The 24,945-nt window shown below is 43.2% G+C and overlaps 1 protein-coding gene across 1 annotated transcript in view; it reads left to right on the forward strand.

The window, feature by feature from the left end:
* Positions 1-2,293: 2,293 nt before the first annotated feature.
* Positions 2,294-24,945, forward strand: part of LOC133020595 (signal-induced proliferation-associated 1-like protein 2) — a 52,329-nt gene continuing 29,677 nt past the window's right edge. The window contains exons 1-8 of the mRNA XM_061087215.1: positions 2,294-4,031; positions 7,623-7,756; positions 9,057-9,245; positions 13,995-14,169; positions 14,412-14,515; positions 15,969-16,126; positions 16,815-17,391; positions 22,911-23,185. Of these exons, the coding sequence (XP_060943198.1) occupies positions 2,498-4,031; positions 7,623-7,756; positions 9,057-9,245; positions 13,995-14,169; positions 14,412-14,515; positions 15,969-16,126; positions 16,815-17,391; positions 22,911-23,185 (3,146 nt within the window). The 5' untranslated portion in view covers positions 2,294-2,497. The remainder of the gene's footprint in view (positions 4,032-7,622; positions 7,757-9,056; positions 9,246-13,994; positions 14,170-14,411; positions 14,516-15,968; positions 16,127-16,814; positions 17,392-22,910; positions 23,186-24,945) is intronic.

Consider the following 24,945-nt stretch of genomic DNA (forward strand, 5'->3'; position numbering starts at 1 on the left):
GCCAGTATTTTAATCCATTATTCATAATTTGCCAACTGCAACAGACAAACATATTCTCCCAGAACAGTGCTGGTTGCTACATTATGCATTCACATGACAACCCAATATCTTGCTCTCCTCTCAAAGCCTCGTGTTAAATACAGGGACACAACAGACGGTTCCCTGCTTGTGAATTAAACTGTGTTCATAACCAAACCCGTCTGTAATGAGAGACAGGATTATGGATAGTTTGACAGTAGACTGAACTCAGAAGGTATCAGTTTATTCCTACACATTTAGGTCATGCATACATTAACCTGTATTTGGCCCAGGCGGAGCCGCATACTTTATTATTACAATGTTTCTGACTTGTCCCGAGAGTATTTTGTCTAGTCTGGCTTGAAGCTAATCTTGATGTGGCCCACATTTTCTTCCCAAAATAGTCCATCCTCCTCCTTATAAGTAAACGACAGAGAAATGTAAACAGTTGTCTGGAAACAGAAGCTATCAGGTTAAAGGACAGCTCACTGAGCTGAAGTTAAGACTGGGGCCGACTTAATGCATCATATTCCCATTGAAACCGTACAAAGAGAATCTCTTAAACCGACCTCATCATCCTCACTGGAGCACAACAAAACAGTACCCTGAGAGTTGGGGGTGATTTGGTAACTTAAGAGGGTTTCACATGGTTGCAAGACTAGGAGAAATGCTGGCACACCACCAGATACAAGGAAAAGGCATTTAGGTCAACATAGAAGGGCTCACATTCCCTTTTATTGGCATGACATGGTGTGGTGTAAGCTTTCATGCAGAAGTCAGACATTGAGGAGATGAATCCAGTGTAAAACCTCACACACTTGGCCCCGGTGGAACTACAGTATACCTAATGGGATAGAATCGATTGGAGAAGAATGTTGTGCTGAATTGCTCTCTTCCTCTTGGAGTCTTGTGTCCAGTGTTTGCACACTACAGTCCTAGTTAGTGTCTTTATTACATTGTTTTTGTAAAATCGTCCTGCAGCTGAGTGAGGCTATTTGACCAACAAGTGTATGTGTATGATGTTCAGGGACATTACTTATGGATTGATATAAAAAACAACCATATAAGTTCACAGCACAATGTAATTCTGCTTTTGCACTTTACCCTAACTGCAAGAAGGTTTTTGTTTTAAACTCCGGTTCTTTCTGTGTGAAGTTTTTTAAACAGGTTTGTGTGGGTTTTCTCCAGGTACTGGATGTATGGATGGATTTCAGGGTCGTCCAAGCATTGACAATACCTGTTTACCAAGTGGGATTGGGATTTTTACGTCAGTAGTTAAGGATGGGATGAGGTTTAAGCTACATTAAGAGGTAGGGTTAGGTCAGCTCAGCAGTGGTCAAGGTAAGGGTTAAACTAAGTCTCCAGTAAATCAGAAAGTCTATGTGAAGCCCCCAAAGGTGATAATGTGTGTGTACTGTATGTGGGTATGTGACGTCTATAATAGAAGTAACAAAGTCATTTTTCAAGGAGAACTTGTTTTCACTCTCCTCTCTGTCCTCAGATGTTAAGGTTAATGAATAAAACTGCTCACGTAAGCCTTTATATTTTCCCAGTTGAACCAAACTTAACAAGGGGAAAAGGATAAACATGAAAACTTTCTGAAGTCACTGTAGTAGAGTGCCATACGATGTGTTTCTGTGAAATTCCTACATTTCCGTTTTTTATTCATCACATCCGATTAACCTCTTCAGGTCAGTGTTCATTTTCCAGCTAACAAACCGCTGCATATAGAAAAGGAGATATGGAATTGGCGTTGAATATGCAACACTATCCCTACTGTATAATTTGCAGGCTTGATGACGCTGCTGCAAGCGGTTGGATGAGATCTCGGTACATGTGAACACTTAGCTGAACATCTGCCTCTTGTTGCTGTAATTTGCTTCACCACCATCTGTTTGGCATTGGCTGGAAGCACCAACAAAGATATGCATCTATCTTGTTATAAACCCATAATGTCATCAACTCTTCTCCAGTACACTAATTAACTGCATTTTGTGATGCACTATATAGTTTCAGAACTAGTGCAGCTCTGCGTATCCATGGTGGGAGTTTATAACACGATAACCAGGTCAATAGACTATTCAAGTTAGCATTATGATCATTTTCACTGTTGAATTGTTGCTGTTTTGGAATTCATGTATTTGTAAATGAAATTGTCTCACATAGTATAACCCACTAGCTGTGTTTTAACAATTTCTCTTGTGTTTGTTTTTGTACCATAGGTCCAACTCTTCCAGCTGTCGTTCTGCATTGACAGCGCGCTGTGAGAAAAGACTCAGGCTGTGCCCCAGACACTTTCCTTGACACCCAAATGCTGTGCATCGAACATCGTGCCAGCCAGTCTCTGTGAGTTATGACGACGGTTGCTTCATCGGCTCAGGAAAGAGGCTCCTCCTCCACTCACCACTGAGTGCAAATCACATGATGTAAAGTACAAGGGTCCTAAAAGTCTGCTCTTCAAGGAGTCTGCCAGCAGGATATGAGTATTTTGAGCCCTGTGACAGATAACAAATCAAACCTTGTGGGAATTGTGGGAGGCCCAGAAGAATACTCCAGAGCCATGCAGTCGGAAGAGTTATTTAGCCGGAAGCTCAAAGCTCTGAATGGTAGTATGGGACCACCAACCACCAACATGCAGGGGAAACCTGATGTTTCAGGCAAAACAAATGGTAATCCAGCCATGCCTAAAATGGGCGTCAGGGCCAGGGTGACCGAATGGCCACCGAGGAATGATGGATGGGATGGACGGCCTTCACCCAACTATCAGAGTGTGATACCAGTGTTTCAGAATGGACAGCATGAGCATGTAGTGGAATTACTTGAGGAAGGTGAAGAAGTTTGTGTAGAAATAGACTATACAGACAAATACACACTAAGTGACCTCCTCTGCCACTCACCACAGAGGGGTCTTCACCCAATCCGCCAACGCAGCAACAGCGATGTCACCATAAGTGACATTGACTCCGAGGACATAATGGACCAGAATGCTGTCAATCCAAACACAGGGGCCTCTCTGCACCGCGAGTATGGCAGTACATCCTCCATTGACCGTCAGGGTCTGACTGCGGATGGCTTTTTCACCATGCTTAGGGGCTACCGAGTGGACACCTTAGACCACCGTAGCATACCACCTCTGGGTTTCCCCGAGTTGTTGCGCTGTGATACCGCCCTCTCCCCCAGCCTGCAGACAGCAGCCCAAATTGCCAGGGGAGAGATCGTCCACATTCCAGGCTACGACTACATAGACAATTCTCTCCTCTACACCCGGGAGCGGGAGAAGTCCTTCATGAGGCGTCTCAAATCAGAATCATCTGAAACGTCTCTGTTCAGGAAGCTGCGGACCATAAAGAGTGAGAGTGATGCTTTGCGGCTGTCATTAGAGGATGACCGGCGACCGCTCAGCTTCCAAAAATGCTTTGCCCACTATGATGTCCAGAGTGTTCTTTTTAACATCAGTGAAGCGGTGGCCAGCAGAGCAACCCTCAATCAGAGGAAGAACACAACCACCGGGGCTTCAGCTGCCTCCGCTGGAGCTATCCTTGGAGGGGTCCCTGGAGCTGTTGGAGGTGTTGGAGGTGGAGCCATACTTGGGCCTGGACCAGGATCAGGGGCAGATTACGGAGCAGCAGGATGTAGCAGTGGAAATGCCCCCATGTTTGAATCTCCATTAGGCAGCAGAGAGGACTTGAACCCCAAAGAGAACCTGGATGTTGATGAGGGGGATGGGAAGAGTAGCAATCTAGTGCTGAGCTGCCCACACTTTCGCAATGAGGTCGGTGGTGAGGGCGAGAGGAAGATCTCCCTCTCCAGAGCCAACAGTTCCAACTACAGTACGGTGTCAGAGAGCTGCTCTTTTGAATCATCTTTAAGTTCCCACTGCACCAACGCAGGAGTCTCTGTCCTGGAGGTCCCACGAGAAAACCAGCCAATCCACAGGGAGAAGGTCAAACGGTACATCATTGAACACATTGACCTTGGAGCATACTACTACCACAAGTACTTTTACGGAAAAGGTAAGGAATACTTCTACTTTGTTATGTGTTCATAGAGATTGTGTAGTGATGATACAGGAGTATTAGAATGACTCACTGTTGAGAATTAATAAACTTTGCAGGCCAAGTCCATTTCATTAAATTTATTTTGGACAATGCTCTATGAGAACTAGGTCCCAAATGGAACAGCCTTCGCTTATAGGGTCAGATATCTTGACAGCCCAGATATTTTTGTAGGACTAGATGAAATAAGGTCCAGAACAATAGCAGGCTTGTGTTTGGTGCAGGGGTGTGTGTTTCACTTCCTTGGGAGAGGAGCGGTCATGTCCTCCCTGTGATATTACCCTGAACCCTGCAGAGACGCTGTGATTAGTCATGTGAGAAGAGAGGTGAGCGAGAGGGTGCATTGCAGCTGTTCCCCTTGGGGGTTATGGGGGTGTGAGGACCCCTCATATGAAACTTTAGGGTCAGCGAAACTACGCCAAGGTCCCAGCTCCCCTCATTAAAACACCTATGCGACTGATGCTAGAAATACCATGCCAACCCGTAACCCTTCACCGCATTATACATATCTGTCTTTCCCACTGTCTGTGCGACTGTGTTTGCTGCTCTCATCAGATTGAATTACCCGTTCTTAAGCCCCCTAGAAAACAGCTGCTTCACCTTTCACTCCCACACATGCCTGAACGTCTTCAAAAGATATACTTTGAATTCAAATATTCCTCTTTGCAACAGTGTGTAACCGCACACGGGGTTCACTGGAAGTTAATGAGACCATTACGGATCTGCTCCACTTACAGTACATTTGAATGTACCATTAAGGTTACTATGATAATCATTTATTGTGAAATGTTGCCTCACTCACTACTCATCCCATAACTGCTGTAGCTGTATTGTGTATTTAATCTCTTCCTGTAGCAACACAGGTCAATGCATAATTGAAATGCCCCTTGTTGCTGTCAGATTAGTTTTGATGATGATATTGTTTTTTACGGTAGATGGCTTTTTCAGTTTGTGGATCTAGCCCTTGCCCTTTTTCACTAGGTGTTTTATTGGAGCGACAAGACTGTCGTCACCTCTGCTTCACCGCAAACACACTCATGAAAACAGGCACATACCCACGCACACTCTCACACAAACATGACAGCATGTCAGCACTTTCGGGCAAGCTTTTATCAACCTGGTCTGAACATTGATCCCATTGATTGCCTAAAGCCCTCCCTCCCTTAGCAACGGGAGTGTTTCTCCCCAGACAATCCTAATGGACACAATGTTTCATTCACACCCCCAGGCCAAGCCTTGTTACACAGGTCATGGTCACGTACTGCATCCGATTAGACATATATAGATGAGATATACTGGGTATCATATGGAATGGAAATATGTTACCTAAAAATAAAGTTTTGGAACTTCATGACTTTAAAGTCAGTACCTGCAGTCAATATAGGACTTTTTAAAGATTTTGAAGGCAGTTCTGCAAAGTGTAGTGACAGCAAGAAGGAAAAGTAGCATTATTTGATATGACAATCAAAGTCATCCATAATGCAACCTTTGGCAAGCTGTCAACAGCAAGTGAAGAGCAACAGTGACATGTTAAAGAAATGTGTCAACAAAAAGCTTCCTTCCACAGTTGACTCTCTCTCGCTGTGCCATTGGTATTCGGATGGCCAGTGGCCTCATATGCATACACAGCCCTCCTACCACCATTTGACCTTATGCCTCACAGAGCATTTCCCCTCAGTCCACTGTCCCTGACAACCCATGCATTCCTCAGACGGTTAACCCCGGGTTGCCTCCACATAGTTAATTCATTATTCATGCTGATATGCGCTTTGCCCCAACGTTGATGCCACAGTGAAAAGAACCTGTGTTTTTACATGGCATGCTCTGAACATGGATGCAACCTGTGCAGAAATCTCTTGGCGAATGTCATTGCTCTGTCCCTATAGAGGTTTTTCTTTTGTTGTCTGTTGAATCCAGGTCTTTCTCCCTGGCTTTAGCCTGGATTAGGGAGTGTTTGCTCAAGGCACTGCTATGCGTGTGCAAAGCTCTGCTTCTGTCCATGCCCTAACCAACCACACACACATTCACACACACACAAGCTTGCCTTATTTGACAACTATAAATAATATTTTGTACAATGATACTACGCATTTTGAGATACTCTGTCTTTATTAAAACTCAAGAGAATCATTGGAGACCAGCATTCACAGTGATTTAAGCAGTTAGAATGCATTTCAAATAAAAAAAAATATTATAAGGAGTAAAAGGCATGCAAGTGACATCCCCCCCATTCATAACGTCTCCGTAGAAATCAGTCTAAAATATTCAACCTCTCAGGAGCATTATCAGGATCAGTACGTTTCATGACAATCTGCCCATGAGGTTAGGATTCATTTTCTGCACAAATTTACATCTTGACTTGAGGGTGACGAAAATGTCATTGAGTTTTTTACAAATTAAAAATTGCTCATCCTCCCAGGGGCATAAAGGTCGCCAGGAAATTTGATGAAAATCTGCCTATGCAGTTTTTCATTTTTTTGTGTAGAACAGGTGAAGAGGTAACCCAAACATTAGATGAGTCTCTCTGAGCACCATGAATTTGACCAGGACATTTCTTGAGGACTTGCCCATCAGCATGTGAGATAAAGTGTCATGGATCAAATTGTAGGGCAGGGGAATATTACAAATCATCGTTATCATCTTCACTGCTTATGTGTTGTAACTATCATTGAACCAGCTAGCTATTCACCAATCCTGCTTGTAAACACTGACATCACTTTTTCTTGACTGAATATACTCGAACATCCTGGTGGCCTTGTGGTCTGAGGCACATACCATGTAACATCATTGTGGGTTTATATCTAGCCAGGAAACTTCGTCTTGTCTGTCTCGCCCATATTTCAATCCACCCACCACCGTCAATTATCCAATAAAAGCAATCTGCCATTAAAGCAAAAGCTTTATTCCTGTACCATTTACTTTTAGCATGGCTGGTAAAGCCTGTGTTCTCACAAGCTGTCTGTTTGTACTGGTGTGAGTCAGGCGGTCCAGGAATACAGATACAAAAATCCCCAAAACATAAGTTCTCTTGCATTTCTGTAGCATGCATGTTGTCTGATTTTAAATAAATCACTTTGGAATAAATAAAATAAAGATTTGTGTTTTTCAACTTTAACACTGAGTAAAGCTGATCACATTCATATCCATGTGCTCAAAAGTCCTTTGTTTTAACATTTGATTGTAGCGTGAGACGTATCTGGGGCAGTGATGGGTCAGAGTGAGTCCAACTTTCCAGGGCTGTATTTTGATTAATTTATTTACTTTCTAAACCCAGTGACACCACTACACGCCAGTTTATAATCCAAACCTGAATCAATTTCAAATCTCCACTGGACCCCTGCTGCTGTCTGTAATCAGTGGCGCAGCTCGCCCGTGGTCACGCCACAACGCGTTTTCTAGACAAATGGACTTAGTAATGTGAATTGATATAGAAGTGATGTGAAATATTTCTATGAATTAAGGGTTTTCAATTCTGAGAGTGTGATGTGAACATTTAATGTGATGCTAAATGTGTGTTTAATTTGGATTTTATTCTTGTTCCATCCCCAGAGCATCAAAACTATTTCGGTGTAGATGACAATCTGGGACCTGTGGCAGTCAGCATCCGCCGCGAGAGGTTGGATGACGGAAGAGAGAAAGAGGGAATGCAGTTTAACCATCGGGTCACCTTCAGAACCAGTCAGGTAACTCTAACACACGGACGAGTACTTTGTCTGCTGCCTAATGTCTTAAATCAGTGTAGTGCTATTATGGATGCATGGCGGGAGAAACCTGCGTGAGTTCCATCCCTCTATCAAATAACTGTTCTCTAGCTAGAGCATGCTTTTAAAGGATATTTGTCATCCTTCTCATATACTGTATTCAGCCAGACATGTTAAGGTCACTGAACTCAGGGCTTAGTCAAGCAGCACACTAATACAGGAATGCTTCGGTACTCCTGAAAACAAGAGGAGACATCTCGCAGCTTCTCTTTCCCAAATCTGCTCCCTAATGTGTCCAGGGATTCTGTGCCAGTTGTAATTCTATAAGAGGCAGCGTGATCGCCTTTGTCTTGCTCACATCCACGTACAGTACCAGCACAAATGTATGCGCCTGCACACACACACACACACACACAACATTATTAATCCACAAACTGAGATGCACAGTCTCACAGTCCCTGGGGGCTTCAGAAAGTTCTCCCCTTGATTGATGCTGGGTGGTCTCATCCACTAAATAATTCAGGTGCAACAGATGTGTCAGGCAGGGAAATGTCACTGATATCTAGTGCCATTCTTGGTCTAAAGCACCACTCCCACGATAAAACAATGTATCTGGGTCATGGTAGCCCTGCAACTAGCACGCAGACAATGTTTTAACTCCCCAACCACTGGAGCTTCTATTTGCATGTGCTCCCATCATTTAGCCCCAGAGCTCTCAGCCTCTCTGCCCCACTCTCACTTCACCTCCCTCTCTGAGTCTGTTAAGTAATCTGCTTTTCAGAAAGCCTCTGTCGGACCACCATTGACTGCTGACGTTCATGTCCACAGGCCGTGCAGATGGAAATGGGATTTATGGGTGTAAATCTGTCTGCGATGCTGCAAACAACAACACAGGGTTTCAGAGTGGGTGTTTGGAAGCTGTTTGGGTCAACGTTTACAGGAGCGTTAATGGTCCTAACAGCAAAATACCACTTAACAACTTTTGTTCAGTTAGCCTGTCTTAATTATTTAGACTGTGAGATCATTATGCTTTCCAATGGAGCTGTAATGGAGCCATTGCTCTAAATAACAAGCCACAACATTAGAGGATATTAAGTCCATCTCACAAACCAGCCAGCTTTTCAGCACGGCTCCCATTTCCGACATTTTGGTTAATGAAATGTATCCAATCTGCTCCACTTCAACTTTAGTTATACAGTATAAAAGAGCAGACCTGAGACTTATAAGACACCCAACAGACTGTTGACCTAATTAACTGGAGGTTCACCTTCTTCCCTGACAGCTGACCACACTTCGTGGAGCCATCTTGGAGGATGCCATTCCATCCACGGCGAAACACGGGACGGCCCGAGGCCTGCCGCTGAAAGAGGTGCTGGAGTACGTAATTCCCGAGCTCAACATCCAGTGTCTGAGGCTGGCCCTCAACTCTCCGAAGGTCCCGGAGCAGCTCCTGAAGCTGGACGAACAGGGGGTGAGTACCTCTAGATCTCCCTCATGTCCGCCACCTTTTGTGACCCTGAAAAGCTGCTTTCATCCCTGCACGAAAGACTGGAGAATCTCCTGAAAAATATCCAGAGGGAATGCACGTGAGAACACAAATGTCTGAGTCAGTTGCTGCGGACAATCTTAACACGTCTGACCGCAGACTGCTGTGTTCTCTGTTTGTGATTTTATTTTGCCAAGCTAACTGCTGGTGGCTCCAAATAAGCCAATAGTTAATTCCTCAAAGGAAGGGAAAAGTGTTATCTATCCCCCCTTTACCTACACATCTTTTCCACATCTTTTTTGTAAAGACCCTCTGCTCCAGATCAGCATTATGAATAATGTTTTGGGTGATAGCATGACTGACTTTACTTATACTACAGTAGAGATTTTGCATTTTAAAGCTTATCTGTCTGTTTCTGACGTTTTGACAGCTATAGAAGGAGGAGAGATTAACTTCAGATTGTGGGAACCTTTGTTCCATATGTGGGCTACTTATTATAGATGGCTCCCAGGTGGTGGCATTAGACAGCCAATATCACACTTACATAGAATCAATAACCCACTGTCTGTGGCCAACATTGACTACTCTGTGTAGTAAAAGGACACGCAGGCAGCTCAAGCAAACTCACTTTTGACAACTTACTTCCTCTGAGAGCGAGTGATTTGGTATTCTGCCTGGATGGCAGGATGTCACCTTGCATTATCTTTGTTTGAAGAAAGTGGCCATTAGTGATATGGGCTGTCTATATTCACAGGTGTCAGAGATGGATTCACTGTGTGATCATAAGGCCTTTATTTTCTCTTCCAATGAAACGGCATGATGGAAATGAGTGTGTGTGTGTGAGTGTGGGGGGGGTTGGGGGGGGGGCGCTTGTGCTGCACTGCATGTCTTACAATCAGAGCATTGGTTGCTTATTAGTGTAATTACTTTTGATTGCACAAGCCCATCCTTCCAACTGACAGGGGAAAGGCTCTTATAATAGAAAGTGTCAGCCATGTCCCTCTTGTATATTGGATTTTGTTACACATATAAACAAGAGCAGTGAAGTGTCCGCTCTAAAGCAAGTAAGAAGCTCTCAAGACCACGACACACATTGTGGATCCAGTGCTCTCTGACATTTCTTGCTGGCAGATCTCAAGGAGCCTGTGCAGGAGTTTGTTCACCTGCATTACAACTCCCCATGCCTTTGCTATGAGAGACTGTCTGCAGATAAACAGAAACTGAGGCAAATGCGATAAAGTCACGTAAGGAGCTACTTTCAGAGGTGGAGGGCTCAGGCTAAGTGGGACTTAAAGTTCCTCCAACTGGCACTCCCCCTCGCAGACCTCAAACCAAACGCCCAGTGGAGGCCGGTTTTATATTCGGACATCAGTATTTTTAAACACCCCTGTTTTAATCATTAATTTTATGCTACCCATGCAAATGTGTAAAATAAGTCAAGCACCCGCTAATCTACTTTTCGACTTCTGCAGCCGTAATGCATTTGTGTGAGGAAGCTAATGTTGTCGGGAAAAAACCAGAGCTGAGTCCTGTGCCAGAGCTATTTTGTTTGAGTGCATCATTTTTTTCTTCCACGGAAAAGCTTCATCTGTTCTCCATCATAGTATTTCAGTGTGCGTGTGCAAAGGCTTATTTTTTGGTGAGAACAGGAACCAGGTCTGGTGAGAGAAGGTATCCTGGAGCAAGACAGCCTTCACAATATCCTCGTGATCAGTTCTGCAGAACGAAATATCCCTGAGAGCAGTGTAGTCTACCCTGCTGTAATGACCCCGGAACGTAAGCGGAGAACGGAGCATATGTGAATGTATTTTAGATCACATTGTAGATCACAGTGAACTGACTGTGTGCACACGGACTGGAAAAAGCATTAGGCAGTTAATTTGATTCTGAGATACGATGTAAGGTGATAAAAATCACAAACTGTACGTTTTTCTAACGAAGCCATTGATAATAAAAAAAGTGTATCTGTTGTTTCAATCTTAAGTAAAATAACAGAATTTGTGATTAATATAAACATAAGTTCATCAGCTGCATCTGTTTCAAAATTAAAAATGTTGTTTCAGCTTTAATGTAATTATTGCAAATAACAGGTTGATGTGAACAAGATAAAGTTGAGCCTGATGAAGTCCCCATGGCCTCTAGAAAATCTAACACAAATAATAATGTGCAATGAAAGCAGGGCAGACAAAAGCTGCTGATCATTACCTCTCAAAAAGGCTAAACTAGTGACATTTCTAACCCAGAAAAGCTGTTTTCACTGCAGCGCTCTGTGTAATAACACAAACAAAGAACATTTTCCATTACCAGCCCTGCTTTTCATGTTTTGCTGTGGTCTTACAATGGTCAACAGGTAAAACCTTTATCCGTCCTGATTCCCATAGCAACAGCCCATTTCTTTCTTAAGCTGTTTTCGGACATGAACTCTGGAAAATGTCAGGATAATGGGGTCTGGACTTTAGAGTCTGCTGTGCAGATCATGTGTTTTTGTTTACAGCACCTCAACACTAGCATCAGCCCGTATCACAACAAGCCCTCAAATGTTGGTGTCTTTCCAAGTCAACATCTTCTTCTGTGTCTTCTTCGCCTAAAAACACCTCTATTTATACTGAGATATTTGTAGTCTTTTAGTCCCATCCCCCCCAAGTTTTACTTCTGTATTAGAAATGTCAGCAACTAGCTCTCTCGCTCAGACTAAATCCTCCGTAGGATCTCTGACCTTAAAGTGAGATTTGATCCTCATGTTGAAGAGAGTAATCTACAATCCAACAAGGCTGTTATTGCAGAGAGCAGAAATCAATTCCTTCAGGAAACCAGTCCCCTGTCATACTTAAACTTGAGGATTACCTCAGTGAAATTATGCGGTGACCTTTTCCTTCTTTATGTGTTGCGTCCATTGTTTTCATTCCTGACCCAAAAGCAGGGATAGACTTTGTTTGTGTGTGGTCGTGCGGTGTGATTGTAGCCAGGAGGATTTGGGAGCCACGTTTTGGATATTTTGCTGCATTGGGACACTGCAGTGCGGACAGATGTCATTGTGATGTTGTGTGCTATGCCAGGACACTGCTGTATCCCTCAGGTGCGTCTCAGCTTTCTCCTGGGGGAACGCTGTCCTCGTTTCTCTCTCTACCCACAAATTTAGTGTTTTTTACCATCTTTGAATTTATTTTTTTAACGTTTTTTAAAGAGGGGAGATGCAAAGTTTTTCAACACCCTGCAGCAGTGCATAGATGGATAAAGAGAGAGGTCAAATGGGAGGAAAATATATTAAGAGAAAGAAAATAACAGCTTTCTAGCAAATTCTGCTCAGATTTGTTCTAAGTGGAATATTTTAGTTAATGGCACATCTTTTAAAAGGGCTTTTTTTATGGCTGCTCTACCTTTTTTAGAAGCTGATGTCACCAGAAAAGACATCAAAGCCGGTTCCAGAATCAGCCTCACCTCAGGAGCATTACTCATCGGTGTATGTGCTGTGTGCCCTGATGTGCTTGCACTTTCTGAGGCAGCGACAAATTCGCAACCAAAGGGCAATGCGATTGTCCTTGCCGTCGGCCAGTCTGTTAAGAGGTGCAGCAGGTTAAGTGAGCCCATATAATGCGGGATAAAAAATGGAAGACCACATCATTGCTCCTCATGCCATTTCCACTGGGCTTGATGGTATAATAGCTTTGCTGCACCGTGGGAGCTTTAGTGCCGTGCACACTGCCTGAGAGGGGGAAGTCACCATGACAACAGTGTCAGGAGCGCACCGGGAACTGATAACCTGTAACGGAGGTAAAAGACAATTCTGATTTGTTTCAGTATACAGGCCATTCATTGACTTTCACATGGAGAGGGACCCGTTTCATCTAGCCGCTTTGACACATTGACCCTGGGTCAAGATCAAGGTGCTGTCCTCAGCTGTGAATATTGGGTAACAGGTGCTAAACACAGGGGGCATTTTTTCATCTTTTTTTTCTCCTTTGACTCTTTTTTTCTTTCTTGGCCAGCATCAGTGAGCCATAAGCCATAAATGCCATAAATAAAAGATTGATGCCGGTGGAGAGGGATTTTGCTTTCACCGTGCAAGAAGAATCACTTGGGATGTTTTATTTCTTCCTGTCTTCTTCACAAGTTCACATCAGACCTGTCGGTGCTGCATAATATTAATTCTTGCAGTGGAAAGCAGTGATATTTGGTTTTCTGATATTTGTCTATGAATACTCCTATGTGAGAAGAAATTTTTCTCTGTTGATGTTTTATTGAGAATTACTTGTATTAGTGTGGTGGTTGTGAGAGCAGCGTATATATATATATATTATTGCCATTCTGTGAGGACTTAGCCAAACAAAGGCATTGCTCGAGGATGTCTTTTTTTTTTGCAAGGATTAAAGTTTTGTTGCCTGCAGTTTATGAGTTTTCTACCATAAACCAAAGCGATCCTGTTATATCTCTGTAATTCACTCCCTCATTGCTCTACAGCTGCTCTTAAGTAGCTGCTATTAGCTTGGCCTGATTTATGCCCTGCTTCGAGCTCCTTAGAGTTCACAGCCTGGATGCACAAAGGCAAATTTCACCTCTCTCTCTCCTAGAAGGCTTATGAATGCCTTCATGTTAGCTGTGACTTGATGGAAAGTGGGCCTTTGCATGCCTCTGAGTGCACAATGTACAGTATCTATGAGTGTGGCACGTAATATATCTCAGGCAACAGGAAATGATACTCACTCGCCGAGTGTCTGCGTGTGCTTCTCGTTCCAGCTAAGCTTCCAGCACAAGGTGGGGGTGCTCTACTGCAAGGCGGGCCAGAGCACAGAGGAGGAGATGTACAACAACGAGAGTGCGGGCCCGGCGCTCGAGGAGTTCTTGGATCTGCTCGGCCAGAGGGTGCGGCTCAAGGGCTTCACCAAGTACAGGGCCCAGCTGGATAACAAGAGTAAGATAAAGAACACATCACACAGGCACCAAACTAAACATTCACAAAGAGCAAGCCCACGCACTTTTAATCCTGCTGTGTGCAGATGTTCTGCTTTGCTGGCTTTTTGGCAGCGGTAATATTTCTTTAAAGCCTATGTATCTAAATCTTGTTTTCTTTTCGATTGCATCATCTGCATGTTTAATACAACAGCCTTTTGTAGTAGGCCTGAGACCATAACTACCGTCTTTCCTGTGTTGCAGCCGACTCCACGGGCATACACTCTCTCTACACCACCTATAAGGACTACGAGCTGATGTTTCACGTGTCCACCATGCTCCCCTACACGCCCAACAACAGACAGCAGGTCAGTAAACTCTACCCTTGGCTCCATATCCTCTCCAACAGGCCGCTAGGTTTGCTTTTCTGATTAGTGAGCCGGCCACTAATGGAGTTAATAAGTCCCTGAGCAGCTTCCTTTTAGGATATCTTCTACCCTGTCTCCTGCCAATCTTCCCCAGCGGCTCATTTCGCCACGGTAATGACCTATCAGTAGAAAGCACGAGAATTGCTATGGTAACGGTACCCCTTGGAAGGATTTTAATCAATGCATCCCCAGGGGCTGGATCTGATGAGGTATTAGATGGGCTACTGTTTCCGTCTGCACTAACAAGTAGAATTAAGTGGATGTAGCGGTGGACTGGCGAGCGATGGCCGGATAAAGCTCCAAATACTGAGGTTTATCTCAGTCTCTGCTCCGCTTGTATAGAAGTACTTTTTGACCCCATAATGAGAAATGTGGGCACAACCCTTCAGACGTATATACAGGAGAATTGGAAAGTGACTGTGTGGAATAAGGCAGTATCCTCAATGAACCACTGCAAAGACCTAATCTGCCATGTGCGTATGGTTTGCAGGATTTGGGGGCAGGGGGGGAGATTCTTTGTCCTTTCTTTTCTACTTCAATACTGTTCCATGAAGTGGGATAGTTTAATTTAATCCACGGTGGTAATCTTCCACTAGACCTAAGCAGAGCCCCACTCATCTCTTCATCCTTCCCAATTCACCTCTGTACCCTTTAATCCTGCCCGTTTTTGGCTCTCTCCGACCCTCATTGACAACTTTATTCCAGCCAGAGAATGAGGTTAACTATCTGCACAATCCAACAATACAAGCAGGCTAAATTGAATTTGGGAGAATACGTCTCCTTCATTCAAAAAGCCTAAAATCTCCTCTGCCCCAAAAACCTTTAATCCTGATTTTGGATGGAATATTTTAGGTTCAAAACATGGAGCTATGTTGTTGTCAATGAATAAAAACCTGCACGATAGCTTTGCAAAGAATTTTTTTGCTGTTTGTGATCCTTCTACAGATGACATGGACTATACATTAACACGCAGATCAGTCTCAGAGACTACTGACTTCACCTGAGCTCGTGTTTGTTCCCACTTATGTTTGTATGACTCCATTCAGATGTGGTCAGTGCTAAGTAGAGGTGTGAACGTTCTCAGTGTTCCTCAATGATATATTGATCAACCAACACATAATGACTGACACTACGGGTAAAATCTCTCTCACTCTCACGCTGACACACACAAACTTTGACATTAGACACAACTAACTTGTGAGCGGATCTCTCAGGTCAGATCTTAATACCAGGTGTGACCAGGGCCTAAGATGTGTTTTTTTATTCTCATTTCCATAAATGTGATTTTAAAACCTTCCACTCTTGATCTATGTAACAGTATCCACCCTTTATGTTTTTTCTGACCTCTTTTATTTGACTCCTTTTCTTCCTCTTTTTTTTTTCTTTTTTACAGTTATTAAGGAAGAGGCACATTGGCAATGATATCGTCACCATAGTGTTTCAGGAGCCCGGGGCCCTTCCTTTCACTCCAAAAAGCATCCGCTCTCATTTCCAACATGTGTTTGTCATCGTCAAAGTCCACAACCCCTGCACTGAAAACGTCTGCTACAGGTAAATAGGACAAGCATGCACCACACGCCTGCAAGGCGCTCTCTAAGCTATTTCTGCTATGTAAGCTGACAAAGATCCAGGAGAGGAAGAAGAGGGTCGAAATGCAATATTTGAATTTGGTGTCATCGAGTCAAACTGCCAAATAGAAGTGAACTTCACCACAGCATAAGAGTCGCACTAATATCCTTAAGACAATTTAGGGAAATGTGTTTATCTTTTGATGAGCTTTGCATAAATGTCTTCATGCCAAATGGCTCTTCATGAACTTTGAGCAGCACTTAATTTGAAAGGATAATAATAATAATAGCCTGCTCAGTGCTTTCTGTGGTTTCTGTCCCGACTTCATAGTAAGGTGCAGGAGTCTGGAGGCGCTGTTTGATCTGTTCCGTGATGATACAGTTATTATCTTCAGAGACACCTTGAAATGATGACTTACGACTCAACTCGAGTGTTTCTGAAGTCATGACGACGCTTCTTAATAACATAGCATTTGCTGAACAGAGCGAGATTAGTCTGTGCTGCTCTGGCTCTTTCCACCAGAAATAATTTCTCTCAAGCCATATACTGTAATTTCAACACATCAAATGGCTGCTCATTATACACCCAATTCAATTCGCTCTCTAATCTTTACAGTTTCTCTTTAATGTTACCAATTCATTAGATTTATTGGTTCTGCCCTGTTTTCCAGTGTCTCTGTCTCCAGGTCAAAAGACGTGCCTCCCTTTGGCCCCCCTATTCCCAAGTCTGTAACGTTCCCAAAGTCAGCAGTTTTCAGGGACTTCCTGCTCGCCAAGGTCATCAATGGAGAAAATGCCGCTCACAAATCGGAGAAGTTCCGAGCCATGGCGACTCGTACACGGCAGGAGTACCTGAAGGACCTGGCGGAGAACTTTGTTAGCACTGCCACTATTGACTCTGCTGTCAAATTCAGCTTCATCACCCTCGGAGCTAAGAAGAAAGAGAAGGTGAAACCAAGGAAGGACGCACATCTGTTCAGCGTGGGGGCCATCACCTGGAGTGTCCGCACCCGGGACTTCGGCCAATTGATGGATGTGGACTGCTTGCTCGGCATATCCAACGAGTTCATCGTCCTCATTGAGGAGGAATCGAGAAACGTGGTCTTCAACTGCTCCTGTCGCGACGTCATTGGATGGACCTCAGGGATTATGAGCATTAAGATCTTCTATGAGCGCGGAGAGTGTGTCATGCTGTCTGCCCACGACAACTGTGGAGAAGACATCAGGGAAATGGTGCAAAGACTAGAGGTAAGACCCTTGAAGGCTCAATTATTATAATCTCTCTCATCTTTAAGTCTTAATGTCTGCTGGATTAAAGACGAGCAGAGGCTTTTGTAGCACAGTGTCTTCAGTGCTTGTATCAAATAATACCACACAAAGAGATTTCACGGAACAAAAGACTGATAATCAGTTTTCAAGCATCGCCCCCCTCTGTTCTCTCTGTTTGCACTGTGTTTGGTTAATTGAGGGTTGCTTCTTAGTGTGACATCCAGTTTATTTAAATGCTGTTAAGTTTGTTTGTTTGTATCTCCTGTTTCTCAGTCTGGTCACTTGTTTTGTAAATGACAAGACAACACAATTGTTCTCCACCAAGGAGGTTATGTTTCCTCCCCTGTCGGTTGGTTGGTTGGTTGGTTGGTTGGTTGGTTGGTTGGTTGCAGGATTATGCAAAAACTGCTAAAAGGATTTCCACAAAACTTGGTGGAAGAATGGGACATGGGCCAATAAAGAACTTATTAACTTTTGGCATGATTCCAGCAAAAAGGGCTGATTCAAGACTTTGTATTTCACTTTCTTTAACATTGCAATATATGGCCCCTTGGCAGATGCACAATTTAAGTGCCATTCTAGTTTTGCTGTTGCAGCTTTGTTGAAAACTGATTATACAGCTTTTAAGAACCTCTTGGTAGTACTTTCAGTACTAATATCTAAGAATGAGAAAGATACACCCTTGTTTTGTTTTAAAGGAGTTCCCTAGTGTATTTTACCCAAAAAGTGATTTCATGAGAAGGGAAATAGTAGTCTGTCATCGCAATTGCCCTCTAAGTCTAAAACCCATTAGCTGCATAGCGTATAAAGGAAAATTACCTCTTTTGCTTTAAATGGTGCAGTGAGTCTGGTAACGTTAGGATAGTTGTGGTCCCTCTGTGGTGAAACAATACATTCTGCAAATGCTTCTCCTGCCATTGTAGCTTTTCAACTTTTCACAAACCTTGTTATTTTATTTTCCTCATTAAGTCTGCAGAACCGCTGCTTACTTAACCTATATGCATCCTGTCAACTCTCATGTCCGCTGAGGTCCTGCTGTTTTATTATTTTCTTCCCTTCTGTTTGTTTCACTGCCTTTTTTCCCCACAACATTGCACGACTCTGGCTTTCAGAAATATTCCAAAAATTCCCTAGTTTCCCTCACTTCTTCTTCCCGTTCACCTGGTCCTCTCTGGGTTACACAGGGACAGGAGTGTCATTTGAATGTGAAACTGTGCAGTGAGATTGACAGGGTCCAGAGAGGATTATAGACCTCCTGTTGTTTCCTTTGGCTTTCTTTTGCTCGGCGGTCATTCAACCGTTTAGGTCACACAGATATAAATGTTGCCCCTCTCCTCATCAGGACAAACCATTATGAAACATCACAACACTGTCATCAAAAAATCAAAGCCGGAGCTGTCCCCTGCTGCAGGCGGCACATTTAATGGAATTAAAGATTAGCAATGATGTGATTTTTGGCTATGCTTGTGTTGTTTGGAGGCAGGTACAGGAGGAGGCAGCTTCAACAGGACACTAACCCAGTTTCGATGTGGAGGAGAGAAAAAGCAGACACATTATTTGGGTCTGACAGACTAAGAATAGAGGACACTTGACCTCAAGACTTCGTCACTCCAATTGAGATCTACCCATTTAGTCCCAATCATCAAGGCTTGTTTTTCCTGTTTAGTGTCTCCATCGTTTGTTTACTGAAATTCTCATCAGGCAACCCTTTTTCCCGTATAAATAATATTGAGGTTGAATCCCACAATCCGAACCTGAGCTGTGCATGACCTTATTTCTGCCTGCCCGCCTGAACTCTCATCCACTTATCCCTTACAGTCCCTCTTTGGCAGCCTCAAATTTCCAACAAACCCCAGGCAGAAAAACACTACTGCAGCCAATGACATGGTAATAACAATCAATTTCCTGCTAAACACCGAGCAAGAATGTCATTCTTCTTAGGAAAAGGACAGACAGATATAATTGCACGTTTTTTCATTACCCCATTTTGAAACAAACTATTTTAAGGCAGGCTTAAAAAAAAGGGCTTTAAAAAAAGCATTCAGGTGAGCACTAAAGTCCTGAATATCCCAACCGCCTCAAAAACAACTAGATCCCGTGGAATTATTTACCATAATTAATCTATGAAGGACACGGATGTCATTCAGTGTCTTCACCGCTCATCATAAGAAAGGACAGAGCAGGATATATTATCATTTGTGATTAGCCAAAGGACATCACTTCCTCATTCTTTATGCAAATCTCCTCTCACATTTACTGTCCACTTACCCACGGGATTTGTGAGGGATATTTAACTGGAGAAGCTCAGAATAAGTATTAACAAGTTGGTGGCTGTTGCTAGTCCTCAGCCTATGAGCCGATTGCGCATTTTTTCCCCGAAAGGTGTGCATGCGATTTTCTAAACGACCCAAACGTTGACTCGAATCATATTTCATTGCCGGGATTTACAGGCTGCCGGACCTGTGATGTAATGTGAAGCAGAATGAACAGATTGTCCACTGTAACACACCGAGGAGCCGAGTGTGGGAGCACAGCTAAAAGCTTTGTGATAAAGCTCTCCAGGGTGCTGCTGAGCTGGGTGGCCGCGTGTTCGGCTTTTATGAGACAAGTCATCTTGGCTCGGGTGCTCCCTCATATGCTGTTTTATTTCTTTTGTTTTGTTTCCAGAACAAAGTCAAAGTGAAGCCACTCTCCTCCATTTTGTGTGTATATGTGTGTGTGTGTGTGATCATGTGTGCATGTGGAGTATGTAGCCTACTATAGATTTCTGTGACTGAGGCCAATCAGCAAAATAATAAAGGAAGAATGTTTTTCTGCAAACTGAATAATTATTAACAGCTCACAAAGGTATTACAGTTAAATCCTGATAAAACAATACAATATCAGAAAATTAATTGGCAAACAATGATAATGAGTGCAAGTTTCCCCAATGGTTCAATTAGTTTTTAGTATATATGATGATAAACTGAACCTAATAAGGACTTTGTACACTTTGCACTTTGTTTTCTCACATTTTCTCGATAAAAAACAATTTATAATCAGCAAATTAATAATGAGAACTTTAATTAAAACTGTCTTTTGGTTATACACTGCCAACAATTCGAGTTGCATAGAATACAGATACAATCACCTCTTCTGCTCCTGACTGGTGGTTCCTGAATAATGGAGGTCACTATGACTTTGACTAAAATCTAGTCAGTTTATCCAGCGTCCAAGTGAAATTTTTTCCAAGTTTAAAAACATTCCCTTAAGTTGTACCTGAGATATCACATTCACGAGAATCAGACGGACATATGGAAGGACAGCCAGAAAATAAAACAATACCTAGTGACACCTCATATTTTCTTGTTTTGTCCAACTAACTGTTGAAATGCCAAGTGTATTCAATATACAATGACAAAAAGGGTGGCATGATCTTTTAACATTTTGCTACTCAAATGAATTGAATGATTAAAAGATCATAAAAATACTGTTTTGTGGTTTGCTGACCCAAATGACTTGCTCTATTTCTTCCCCTGCTCACGGTCATAACACATTAGCAGACACTGTCTCAGATTTAGATATTGCCAATTTACTGTCAAAGCTACTTCTGACCCAGATCTCTCGCTGAGGATCAATGCCAGAAACTCTAAGTGACAACAGACGACTGAGGCTGACACTGTTTGTTTCTTAAGGGCAGAGTTGTAGTTTTATGTCACCATTTGTTAGAGCCCATGATTAGGCTCCGTTTGGACACCCACTAGTGTCACCTTCCCCATCAAAATAACTTTACAGGCCACAAGTCCCTCCCGTTAGATAATGAGTGTCCCGGTAGATTCAGCCGTTATGGATTCGGGCCACTCGGAGCAGAACCTTGGCACATTCATTTTGTGCTTGGACTGGATAAAGGTTCCTGATGAAGGCATTTAGAAAGCCATTATTTAGCCTAATGGATTTCTAACAAAGGGCAATTTGATTCATGGACCCTAATACCCAGGACTATGTCATCATCATCACACACAGGCCATTTACACCCAGACTTTGCCCCTGGAGAGCATTCAGACGTCACATCTCTGGGTTCTCTTGACCTTGATGCTTCAAGCAGAGTGATTGTTTAGTCTGTCGTCCTAACTCCTCTGGTTTGAAAACTGGATTTTCAGGTCAGTATTTATTACAAAACTGAGGTTGAGACCGTGATTGAGCTAATTACAGGATGAGTTTTGGGGTTATCTCTTATTGGTAGTCAATGCGTGGCAGTCCATCATGGTTGTCTCGGGTCCCTCGTCACACAGTGGGATAGGATTTCTGCCAGTGTGAGAATCTGTTTGAGTGTTGACAGGCCGTAGACTGAGTTAATGTGTCCCTGAAGCCAGCTGCCACTCTGAGGCAAATGGAGGCAGTCACCCACAACTGAACCAAGACTAATCTGAAGGGTGATTAAAGCTCATTGGATGTACTGTGATTTTTTTTTTTTTTTAGGGCTTGTCACAAAAAAAAGTAGAGGTCCAGCTCTGCTGTGTACCTAAACTGCAGCACCGCCTCAGTCTCTTCCTATCACTGTGGTGAACATAGGCTACAGCTGCTCACTTCTGTGGTTATGTGTTTAACTGAAGCAAAAGTGATGCCTGAACTTCAGCTGAACCTGAATTACATTAAAGCAGAAGATTAGGCCAGGCCTCCCCTGAGCAAAGTGAGCAGCTCATTTTGCATGCGAGTCCACGATTGGACAAAAAAAAAAAACTACTTTAGGGCTTTTCATCCAAGAGCACAACAAACCAAGCAGAGCCTGTCCACCAAGTAGCCATGGGTGAAGTCTCTGGCAGAATTCAGAGAACAAGGGGTGAAGGAGATCGTCACAAGCTGCCAGTTGATATGTTTCTGTATAAACGTTTCTCTCAAGGTCTTTCCAAGTCATTAATTCTGACTAATAGACTCAGATCTGTGGACAGGTCCATGTATCAGGGGCCAGTTAGATCCTAATTCCCCCAAGCAGCACCCACAGAGCTACTGTAGCTGGTGTCCAAAGAAACAGGTGTCTATTTTGTGCAGTGTGTGTGTTTTAGCTGTTTTGTAGATTTTTTTGGGGCTGAAGCGTTAGCTCTGTGATGTACCCTCTCTCATTAACTTCTGTTTTGAAGGGTTCTTTGAATGAGCCAAACAAACATATTTGAGTCTAAGGAGAGGATTTCCACTCCATTGCTCTAAATGCTCTAATAACATTATTCCTGGGTGTGTTGACACATGAGTAGTACATCCCACACATCCATTAAAAAAAGATCCAAACTGTACACTGTGGAAGCCCATTGCTTTGATACTTGGCTTATAAGGATCCTATTAAGGGATATTAGGATCACTCACTGTTTTCTCAGTGTGAGTGTGTGTGGTTACTGCCTATTTCATGTTTACACTTTGTTTTCTACCAAAGTCTATTGGAAGTCTTGTTGTCTTTATGTCAGAATCAGTGCAATAAGAGAAAAATCTCCCTTTTTGGTACAAATGTATATATTTTTTTCTTCCAGATCACTACCAGAGGCTGTGAAACATCAGATATAACTTTGCGTCGGAACAGCCTCGGCCAGCTTGGTTTCCACGTAAACTTCGAGGGCATCGTGGCCGACGTGGAGCCCTTTGGCTTCGCCTGGAAGGCGGGCCTGAGGCAGGGCAGCCGACTGGTGGAGATCTGCAAGGTGGCTGTCGCTACTCTCTCTCATGAGCAAATGATTGACCTGCTGCGCACCTCCCTCGCTGTCAAAGTGGTCATTATCCAGCCTCATGAAGACGGAACCCCACGAAGGTAAATCCTCTCTATCATCTCTTATTTTTAACTAAATACTTTTAAAAAACAGTGTTTTCAAAACAAAATAAAATCTCTATCCACAGGAGTGTGTACACCGCCCATGCTTGTGCCTCTGCACACAGATTTCTTGAATAGTAAGCTTGTCTCCTCCACATGTAAGCAATTATATTGTTGAAAATTGCAGAATTGAACTGCACAACAGCTGATTGCTTCGGGAAAGGCAGTCCTGTGACCGGAGCCTGACAAATCAGGGAAGGTTATGTCATGTTCAAAAAGACTCTGCTGCGAGTGTCTACGACATTGTTTCCGTACATCTCTGTTTCTGCCCGTCCAAACTAAAATGCTGCCCCATAGTTTAAAAAAAAAAAAATGGGGCTAGCAGTGTTTCTAAATGTTTCCATTTTATCTGCTGTTAACCTCTGGACAGCTGGCGTATCAGATTCGATTTCTTATTTTCTAACTCAAGCATGGTACAATGGATGTAGTCTAAACACACTTGCAGACTTACTATTGTCATTGAGTTGAGGCTGTTCTGCTGCGGTTTGTGAGACAGAAGCAGGTGCTCCTCAAAAATGTATGAAGTGGTGTTTGTCTCATTTCTCCATGCAGCTGGGGTAAATTAGTTTGACATTTGCTCTCATATTTGAGCTGATTAGCATAAAGAAATGCTTACATACTGTCTTTTGCTGCAGCAGGGCTGATGTTGTTCTGGCAGATTTCTCTGGAGAAGAGCCGCTCTTTGTATTGATGTTGCTTTGTCGCGAGGAGAAAACTCCAGCAGCGGCTATGGAGTCACGCAGGCACGGACAGTCAGCGTTTCTCCCTAATGATAATGAGAGGAGCATTTTGATTAATGGCTCAAATCTCGCTGCCATTGTCTGACAGCTCAAATTTGCGGATTGCTTCTTTGTAACCTCACCCAATCTTCCACTCATCAACGAGGATGGGAGTGTTTCCATCGCCCTGTAATAAAGAACAAGGGAATATCTTAAATAATCTTTTGTGGGAAGAGATGAAGTTCTGTGTGAAATGCTTGTTCTGAAAGCACATCTGCTTGTTTTGTGTGTGAAATCGGATCCATCACTTGTTCTCACTCACACTTTCAGCAGCTTTGTTTTGCTTGAGCTCTTGGCCCACAGACTTGTGTAGCAGCAAATGCCGTTCCCACTTTCTCACGGACATCACTGTGCAGAGACCAAACCTTCACTTAATCCCATTCTCTGTTGGGTTATCATTTATATGAAAAGCCTCTTGATGACAACAGTTAATGAATCACGATTTGTGAATTTTGATATTTCACTGGTGGGTAAATTAGCTGAAATCTGTGTCTATAAGATTAGGTTGAATGCATATTTGTGTATAATAATGTAAATGTAATCCTTGCTAAATATTCTGGATGATACAATCTTAAACAGCTGAGTGTTTATATATGTATATGTGTCAAAGACTGAATAGTCGTCACATGTTTAACTGTGTTTCAACTTTGCGCTCTGGTTTGGCAACAAGAGGAGTAACATATTTGCTCTCCCAGATGGCGGACTAACATGCCTCGTCTGTGAATCCAACACAGAGGCCTCCCTGGCTGAACCGACTTCTAATCCTCTTACCACGATCTGTGATGATACATGATGATACAAACATAATCGCGGTGCAGGGAAGGAGAAAGCAGAGCAAAAACAAGCATCTTCCAAAACTGGTTCTGTGGCGATACACGTGTCCTGCTCCCTGGAGATGTGGTGACAGTATTTGGCAAAATA

The sequence above is a fragment of the Limanda limanda genome, chromosome 15 (assembly GCF_963576545.1).
Source record: "Limanda limanda chromosome 15, fLimLim1.1, whole genome shotgun sequence".
In the NCBI taxonomy this organism is placed as follows: domain Eukaryota; kingdom Metazoa; phylum Chordata; class Actinopteri; order Pleuronectiformes; family Pleuronectidae; genus Limanda; species Limanda limanda.